The 9,898-nt window shown below is 36.9% G+C and overlaps 1 protein-coding gene across 1 annotated transcript; it reads left to right on the top strand.

The window, feature by feature from the left end:
* The first annotated feature begins 2,095 nt into the window (after positions 1–2,095).
* Positions 2,096–9,540, top strand: LOC131698725 (uncharacterized). The gene is made up of 5 exons (XM_058992205.1): positions 2,096–2,195; positions 2,340–2,429; positions 2,516–2,586; positions 3,409–3,500; positions 7,327–9,540. The coding sequence occupies exons 2-5, from the start codon at positions 2,349–2,351 to the stop codon at positions 7,689–7,691; spliced, it is 609 nt and encodes a 202-aa protein (XP_058848188.1). The 5' UTR covers positions 2,096–2,195; positions 2,340–2,348; the 3' UTR covers positions 7,692–9,540.
* Positions 9,541–9,898: the final 358 nt, after the last annotated feature.

The raw sequence follows: 9,898 nt of genomic DNA, 5'->3' as shown, positions 1-9,898 counted from the left end.
ATCTACAGCTGAGGTGGGAGACTCTGTCCATAGGACAACAATCAGTCGTATACTGCACAAATCTGGCCTTTATGGAAGAGTGGCAAGAAGAAAGCCATTTCTTAAAGATATCCATAAAAAGTGTCGTTTACAGTTTGCCACAAGCCACCTGGGAGACACACCAAACATGTGGAAGAAGGTGCTCTGGTCAGATGAAACCAAAATCGAACTTTTTGGCAACAATGCAAAACGTTATGTTTGGCGTAAAAGCAACACAGCTCATCACCCTGAACACACCATCCCCACTGTCAAACATGGTGGTGGCAGCATCATGGTTTGGGCCTGCTTTTCTTCAGCAGGGACAGGGAAGATGGTTAAAATTGATGGGAAGATGGATGGAGCCAAATACAGGACCATTCTGGAAGAAAACCTGATGGAGTCTGCAAAAGACCTGAGACTGGGACGGAGATTTGTCTTCCAACAAGACAATGATCCAAAACATAAAGCAAAATCTACAATGGAATGGTTCACAGATAAACATATCCAGGTGTTAGAATGGCCAAGTCAAAGTCCAGACCTGAATCCAATCGAGAATCTGTGGAAAGAACTGAAAACTGCTGTTCACAAATGCTCTCCATCCAACCTCACTGAGCTCGAGCTGTTTTGCAAGGAGGAATGGGCAAAAATTTCAGTCTCTCGATGTGCAAAACTGATAGAGACATACCCCAAGCGACTTACAGCTGTAATCGCAGCAAAAGGTGGCGCTACAAAGTATTAACTTAAGGGGGCTGAATAATTTTGCACGCCCAATTTTTCAGTTTTTTATTTGTTAAAAAAGTTTGAAATATCCAATAAATTTCGTTCCACTTCATGATTGTGTCCCACTTGTTGTTGATTCTTCACAAAAAATTACAGTTTCATATCTTTATGTTTGAAGCCTGAAATGTGGCAAAAGGTCGCAAAGTTCAAGGGGGCCGAATACTTTCGCAAGGCACTGTATATATGCTACAATAATTAATATATAATATTTAAAGTATGAATTACATAAATATACATACAAGGAGCAATATGACACTGTAGCTCACCCTTTTATTCTCTCTCTTTCGAAATGCTGATCTTCCATCTGGTAAGCGTTTCTTTAATTTGGGGGTCGAAGTGAATACTGTGGAAAAACTGGGTTCCATCTTTGTGGGTCAAAGAAACAGCAGCTGACGCCAGTAAGGTGACATATAAGCAGGCATACCCACAGACAAGCCCTCACTGGTAACGAAATCAGACCCGCTCAGCCCGCTGTGTTTTAACCAGAGGCTCACACAGTACTTATCAATTCTGTTTTAGTTAGTAGTTTGGTGTAAAGTTAGGTAGAGGCGTTTGGGTTCTCCTTTAAGCATTTTATTTAAATTTATAACACATTTGCCAATATATGTGCTACTTAAAAAGGTTCTACTTTTTTTTTATCACCCCCCCCCCCCAAAAAAAATTCTCAGATCTGTGTTATGCCATAGCAAACGGATTCCTGCATTCCCTTCCGATGAGGATTTTGCCCCTGAAGAGCCTGCCCATGAAGTTTCTAACACTTCAACACAATTATTGTTACTTTCAAGGTAATTGTGACAATTAATTTTGAATTTTAATGAAAGCTCACTGTAATAATTGTGGAAGCATTGAGTTGATTTTTTATTAATTATTCATCAATCATTACAGTGAAGATGAGTGTGAAGTTCAGGTTCAATTACCCGGTACCTCAACAGCACAGGAACCATCGTTGCTCAGTGTGGATACAGCCAGTGACTTGGATGGGTAAGGATGGTTAAGGGTAGGTATTGGGAAATTTGTGATTGCATAGTAGTGTAGCATTTAGTTTATTCTCGATTAAACTTGTTTTAGTTCAAATATATGCACACAGTAGCCTATAAGTGAGTAGTACTTTGCTACCTCTTCTGGACTTTTGTAAGCATATAGTGCTCTCCCAGAATTCTTTGAACAATGTCTTTATATTTTTTAAGACAAAGCCAGTTGTCTGTTGTTGGCTACCAAGACGTTTAATTCAGGGGTCTGATTGAAGAAGAATAAGCAATAATATTCGCACCCTCTTTTTTTTCCCTTTCCTTTTAAAATTAAATGTTGTCTTTTGCAAATAGGTCTTCCAACGACACTGAGGATTCACACCCTGCACACAGTCATTCTGTTTCCAGCCACTTGCAACAGCCTAACGGGTATGAAACTTTGTAATTTATATACTGTACATTATTTAACAAGTTTACTGAATTGTCAGTATTGGAAGGTCACATATGCATACAATATTTTACTTGTATTAAAAACAGACTTTGAATCACAAAAAATGCTTTTGCTTTACTTAGAAAAAAACAATGGAACTTATTCAAAGTGAAATGGCAAAGAAGAATGAAAAAAACTCAAAAGTGGCACTGAAAACATCTCCATTAACACAGGTATAATGTGTTATCGTTTTTTAGAGCAGGACAATAAATTGTAGCTTAAATATAGGTACTCAACAAATGTATCTTGTACTTTACAGAACCTTTTGCGAAGAGGGTACAAGTATTTGACAAACTCAGATGGTCTGCCCCACTGGGATACAAGCGAAGAGTAAGTTTCCCCTTTTTCCATTAGTTTGTAACACTGACATTTTGGTTTATTTAAAGATGAAAAACATACTGCATGGTGTAGTATTAGGCAGCAGCGTGGAGTAGTGATTAGGGCTCTGGAAACTCGACCAGAGGTCATGGGATAAGTCCCAGGTGGGGAACACAGCTGCTGTACCCTTGAGCAAGCAGATACTTTATCTCCTAGATTGCTCTAGTATAAACCCAAATGTATAAATAGGTAATTGTATGTAAAAAAATAATTTAAGAAATGTATTATTAATTAATAATAATAATAATAATAATAATAATAATAATAATAATAATAATAATAATAATAATATTGAAGGTGCTATTTTTGGTAGAACAGCATTCTTTGGCATTCAGATTCAGAAATAATTTTTATTTATTGATATATAATATAAAGTCAGGTTGTTACCCAAGAAGACTTCAACGATCAGACTGGTGAAAGCACTGGTGTGAGCACTCAAAAGTAACCTTTAGTAAATTTTATTAAAGCACACATTTATTCCATAGTAATGATCAGATGCAAAATGTCAATTTGATAAAGCTGACATTTCTCTTGTATTCACGTCTCCATAGAGCATTCTGGGGGGGTTTCAACCATAAGTCTAAATAAAGCCCTATGGTTGAAATGGTTGAATTGTTCATTCAATTCATTAGCAATTTGAAACATATCTTTATATATGTATTATTCTTTACATCCTACCAGCCTATGTTTGGTAAAATGTTTACTGCCCCCCCCCCCCCCCCCTTATAGAACACAATCAGGAAACTTATTGGTGCTTGTATTCTTTTTCTGTAGCGTCCTCAGTTCCAAAAATTCCACTCTAACAAAGAAAATGAAAGAATACGTGAAAGGGGGGAATCCAGACATCTCCAGTGAAGAAATATGTGGTGAGTTAAAAAGTGTAATTTGGCCATTTTCAAATAACTATGTAACTATGTACACATCCAGACAAAGCAAAACCAAATGGTTTTAGCTTATCGTAGCCATCGACATGCCACATGTAGTTTGGACCTGAGTGATACAGTATATGCGGTGGACAAACCTACAACGTCTTCTTGGTTCAGTCCCTGTTGGGTTTATTGCAGACAGTTTCACTTGTAATCTGTATTTTTGTTTTAATATTTGCCACATTGTGCGATAGCCAAATAGCTGTCCTGGTCCTCGTACCTCACGCAGTATGGCACTTTTCACATCTCTCATAGAAGAATAGTTCTTTCTTCTGAACAAACTAGCTTGCTTTAATCGGTTCTTTAGTGTACGGGTGCTGTACTGAATTCCATGAAAGCTGGAAAGCATATCCAATATAACCTCATATGTATGTCCTTGATGAAAATAATGCGTAATTAAATCAATGTCAAACACCGAGGAGGACGGGTCACAGTGTGATGGACTTTCCTCTTGCTGAGGTGGATCACCAGTTTCAACATGCACTGGGTTATGTCTTCCACAAGAAGCACAGGTTTGAACAGAACCTTGCATCTGTTCGCCACAAAATATGCAATACATAGAATCTGAAACAAAAGTTAAAGTAGTAAAGCCAAAAAGTTGTACTAGGTTAGATAGTTTTGTATACAATGTTTAATAGTGCTCTACTATTTAGTTTGACTTTTTATGTAAAACAGTAGTAACCAATCAAACCTAAGTATATTAAATACAATTGCCGGAAGTCACATATGTGAATACATTATACACTGTATATACATATACTATAAAACAGTAGGGTATGGTGGCCCAGACTGTCAAAACTGTCACAAAGGCATGCTTGTAGCGTGCAATACCATAATATACCAAGAGGCTATCCTTGGGAGTTTTGTAACTGCATAACTGCATACTCACAGCTACAGAGGACAAAAGTACTGTTTCAGTTCATTGTATTTGAACAAATAATTAATAATTCTGTGACATTGTTTTTTCTCCTCTACTTGCTAATGACACGGGCTAAGACGAGGATGCTACATTTATTAATTTATTATTAAGGTCTTTAAAATGTGATCACCTGATCATCCTTAAAAGAAAATAAATTACTAAATTATGAAATGATAACACGTTTGCCAATGCGAATGTTGATGTCTAAATGCAATGCATGACATACAATGCATAACGAACTGGTGTGCGTTCAGTAGGCCGAGCGCTCTGCCATAACGCTTCGAGACGGAAGTTCTTATTGAACGGTCTATGTTAGCAGACAGCGCTTCAAGGACTACATTACCCAGAGTTCACACTGTAACTACAAAATGTTGACAACATACTTTTAAAAAAAACATAAATTGTTCAGGTTTAACTTATCACATACTGTATGTGTTGTAAGGAAAAAAAACTGTATTTGGAAAAATCACGTATCAGCCACAGCACTTGTTTACATTCAACTTCCTGAAACGCCCAGCTAACACTCGACGAGGCAGGCAGCTTCTTGTTACGAGCGCTCTGGGCGAACACGTCTTTACATTTCCACTATTGATCATAATGAACAGCTGATGAGTGTTTCCTACATGAACAAATTATTTTTAATTGCTGTCACAAATGTCAAAGTCGCAGTTTATCTTTTGATAGTTTATAAAAACTCGCTAATTCGCCATTACTTTTCCTATCAACACTGATCAGCTGTTGAATCAGTCGGATTAGTCTCAGCAAAAGTTGATATAAGTAACACCGTTACTCGTTTGTCATTCACTATAATTAGACATCAACATTCGTCTTGACAAACTAACCATTTACGAGTTCATTTCTATATATTTGCCCCGCGCATCGATGCTGAATTTGAACAATAATTTGCCTGGTTAATACTATTTTCTTACGAATAATAAATACCCCTATATTTATTACAGTTTTGTCAGCCTGAAACCAACTACAAAGCATAAGGTGAATGTTAGTCTGGTAACTGTATAGGCTACATGTACTCTAAACTACAAATAATAATAATAATAATAATAATAATAATAATAATAATAATAATAATAATAAACAATTTAAACTATCAGTGTGATTTAGGATTCGATTTTTTTTTTTTAGCATCAGAATAATATTCTACTCGCAGCAGTTCATCATTGGATTTAATGTAGCATCAAGTCTGTTCTGCACACAAGTCGCTATCTTATTGCTGTCAGATATTTAAAAAAATATCCTCTTTTTTGATGTATTTACTGCATTCTTATCGCACCTTACACAGCACTGAAAAAATGAATGCCAGTGTTCTTGTGTCATTAGTAAGCGCGCCTGACCAAACATTAAATTCTGTGCTGGAAGAAATTTAAGCATGAATATCGGTGTACATTATCGGCTAAAATAACAAAAACTACCGATAGCCGATTGTGTTTTTTTCCCCTTATATCGGTGCCATAACGATAGTCTACACATATATATATATATATATATATATATATATATATATATATATATATATATATATATATATATATAATGATTATGTATTATCCTGATTGTATTGAAAGCTTTCATTTGATTTTGCAAACTATCATAATAAGCTTGGTCTGTTCATTTAGTATATTGTAACGTGTTCATGTTTAGGAAGTAGTACTCAGGGTAGGGTTGTCACCTTTTCCACAGACTAGTGGTTAGGGACTTTTGACCGGAGGGTTGTGGGTTCAATCCCCACTGGGGGACACTGCTGTTGTACCCTTGAGCAAGGTACTTTACCTAGATTGCTCCAGTAAAAAAAAAACAACTGTATAAATGGGTAATTGTATGTAAAAATAATATGATATCTGTATAATGTGAAATAATGTATAATGTGATATCTTGTAACAATTGTAAGTCGCCCTGGATAAGGGCGTCTGCTAAGAAATAAATAATAATAATAATAATAATAATAATACTGTAATACAGTTTAACACAATTAAGCGGGTTGGTTATTTCCAGTCCTTACATAAAATATGCCTTTACCATTAACAGAATGCACTATGCTACATTTATTATTTTACTGAACTAATATGAAATCACAGAAACATAATCATTTATAACATATTTAAAAGCACAATACTTGCAAACAACATCCATCTACCTGTAATTTTAGGCAACTTGAAAACAGAACAGAAATTGTTATGTGCATACATTACTTATTGTTAATGATGTGTTCCTTTTTGCACAGTATAGTCCTTTTAGTACAGTCTCCTTAGCTTAACTGTTTAGCTGTCACTCGCTGGAGATGATTTTACAGGGAATCTACAGATTCTAGTTACAGACGCTTCGTAGAACAAAAGTTTTTTTTTTTCATTCCTATACAAAGTTATGATACTCTTATACTTAAACAGATACACAATTAAAACAATGTATATGTGTCATGTATCTGTTTAACGAAAGATGGTAACCGTTTATATATGAACAACATAGAAATACTGTATATAATTCATATTAGTACTGTATTTTGTAATAAACTATTGAAAATGTATTTTTTCTTAATTGGTAACATGTACAGGTAAGTAAGTTTTCTTAAAAGGAAAAAAGAAACTTGTGCAAATCCCGTCAGTGCACTCGCTCACCGGGGCTGCACAGCAGGGGACACAAATTCCAAGTATCTGGCACATCATAAATGATATCTTTCTAATTCCTGTGACTGGAGGTAAGAAGTATGCTATGTGGTTGCAAATATATTACATTTTGCTGTGGAAGATACCGTTTTCGCATTAGCCGCCTTTTTTTTTTTTTTTGTTTAAATAAATTTAGTCGTTGCCAATTATTTTTATTATTTTCTCCCAGCTCAGCTCACCGCTACCACCCCTGCGCTGACTCAGGAGGGCGAAGATGAACACACACTGTCCTCCGAAGCGTGTGTCGTCAGCCGACTGCTTTTTTTCACACTGCGGACTCACCGTGCAGCCACCCAAGAGCTACAGCATCGGAGGACAACGCAGCTCTCGGGCAGCTTACAGGCAAGCCCGCAGGCGCCCGGCCAGACTACAGGGGTCGCTGGTGCGTGGCGAGCCAAGGACACCCTGGCCGACCTAACCCTCCCTCCCTCCCCCGGGCGACGCTCGGCCAATTGTGCGCCGCCCTCTGGGAGTTCCCGTCCACGGTCGGCCTGGACTCGAACTCGTGACGTCCAGACTATAGAGCCCCCTTAAACAGTACATTTCTAATAAGATAGTGGAAATCGTTTAAGCAACTAATGTATGTCAAAAAATATTATAGGAATGTTGGTGTTTCTAATGCATTTCAATTAAAAACCGGACATTAGGGTGTCCGAGCTTGTTAATTCCTGCCACCCGGGCACACATGCCAATTCCCAGACAGTCTGGTCAAACCAGACTGGTGGCAACCCTAACTCTGGGAGATGGTGTTGAATTCTCAGAATGCTCTGCAACCCCAGTATAAACAACAACACACATTCACCCCACTCATTCACTCACTCCCCGTTCCATTAAAATAACATAATAAATAAAATCAAATGAATACCAAGCAGGCTTTTTTAGTCTATCCTTCATGCAATACAGTACAAAACAAACCATGATGATGCATTGTAGGTTTCACATTGTTGTAGAACACGTAGATAATAAAATATTATTTAAAATTGAAACTAAATTATTTAAGCATATTTTCTTTTATCTTTCTCATATTTGTATCCCTGCTGCCACCAGCTCCTTCACCAGTTGTCAATAGAATAAATACTGTGTGCAACTTCAGAAATGTTGCCATCCCACAATTTGTATGCTAATTTGAATTTTTCCGGTATTTTTGCTTCTAATTAGTTAGTAAATAGGGCGTGACACTTTGGGAAATATGATGCGCAGTCATCTCAATTTTCCTCCCGCAATTCTGGCCAAATTACTGCAGCTTAGTAAATGAGGCCTTTAACCTTCTTGTGCTCGGTTCTTTGGATGAAACCGAGGTCCAATTGTAAATGACTCTGCAGCAGTTATGCTGCATAATTCACCACCAAGTCTCTGTAGGTCGCTTTGGATAAAAGCCTCTACTAAATAATAACTAACAAATTCAACACTGAAAATGTTGAGAAAGACTTCTAGATAGAAGTCATGTCTGTTGGACTGTTTCAAAATTGTTTTCACAGTTACATTAAACATAGCGCTCTTTTTTTCAGTATATTGTAGCAACATGGCGTCGGCGAGTAAAGCAGAGGCAAGTGCTAGACTCCAACAAGAGCTTTATTGAAGAAGCCAAAATAATAGAAGTGCAGGAACAGGAACAATGCTCTTTTTATCTGGCCCAATCATACAGCTGCTGGTCAGCTCAAAAGAGGGCTCTTTATAGCTCTGGGGTCCCCAGTTCTAACCAACTGTAACACTCCCTCGACACATCACACCCAAATCAGCCATTCTGAGCAGAGACGAATTGCAACATTTTATAACATTCATGCAAAAGAAGCATTGAAACAGAGCACTTACAATTGGTCAATCCCACACAGTCTTTCAATTCTTAGTGCCTCTCCGCTACATTATAGATGCTGTGTGAAAACAAATTACGAGCAAAAAAATGTTATTATTATTTGAAAGATTGGACAACGTGTTAATTTAGTTTAGAGAAATAATGCAGTTTCTCCCAGTAACTTTACAGTGCTAAATACATTAATAGGAAAGAGTATACAACCTGATACTAGGTGTTGTATTGGTTAAAAGAAAAGTGAATAAAATCTTCCTTCTCCTTGTTACCCGCTTGTCAATACTGTATGCTACTTTGTGTGACGAGGTTAGAGAAAAACTGCATTCATTCTCGGCAGCAGTGTGGAGTAGTGGTTAGGGCTCTGGACTCTTGACTGGAGGGTTGTGGGTTCAATCCCCAGTGGGGGACACTGCTGTTGTACCCTTGAGCAAGGTACTTTACCTAGATTGCTCCAGTAATAACCCAACTGTATAAATGGGTAATTGTATGTAAAAATAATGTGATATGTGAAATAATGTATAATGTGATATGTTGCACATGCTGAACGTCTAATGTGATATGTTGTAACAATTGTAAGTCGCCCTGGATAAGGGCGTCTGCTAAAAAAATAAATAATAATAATAATAATAATCCTACTGTAGTCATGTTACTGAGGCAGAATCACTTGGATCCTTTAAGACCCAGATTGCAAGGTTTTGAGATCAATCAGCTACTAGGAACAAGACAAGCTTAGACACATTTTGTGTTCTAAATAGACATGCCTCTGAAACTACTTGCGTCAGACTTTCTCTTTTTCCAAATGGAGTTTTATTATACTCAAAACATTTTGATGGAAACACTGTTGAGCTCATTTGTTTAAAATTCACAATTTAGGTAAAAAAATAAATACTCTGTGAAATCACACAATGAGAACTTACTACTCATTTTTTAGGAA

Source organism: Acipenser ruthenus, chromosome 19, assembly GCF_902713425.1.
Source record: "Acipenser ruthenus chromosome 19, fAciRut3.2 maternal haplotype, whole genome shotgun sequence".
Classification (NCBI taxonomy): Eukaryota; Metazoa; Chordata; class Actinopteri; order Acipenseriformes; family Acipenseridae; genus Acipenser; species Acipenser ruthenus.
This window is presented reverse-complemented; position numbering and strand designations above follow the sequence as displayed.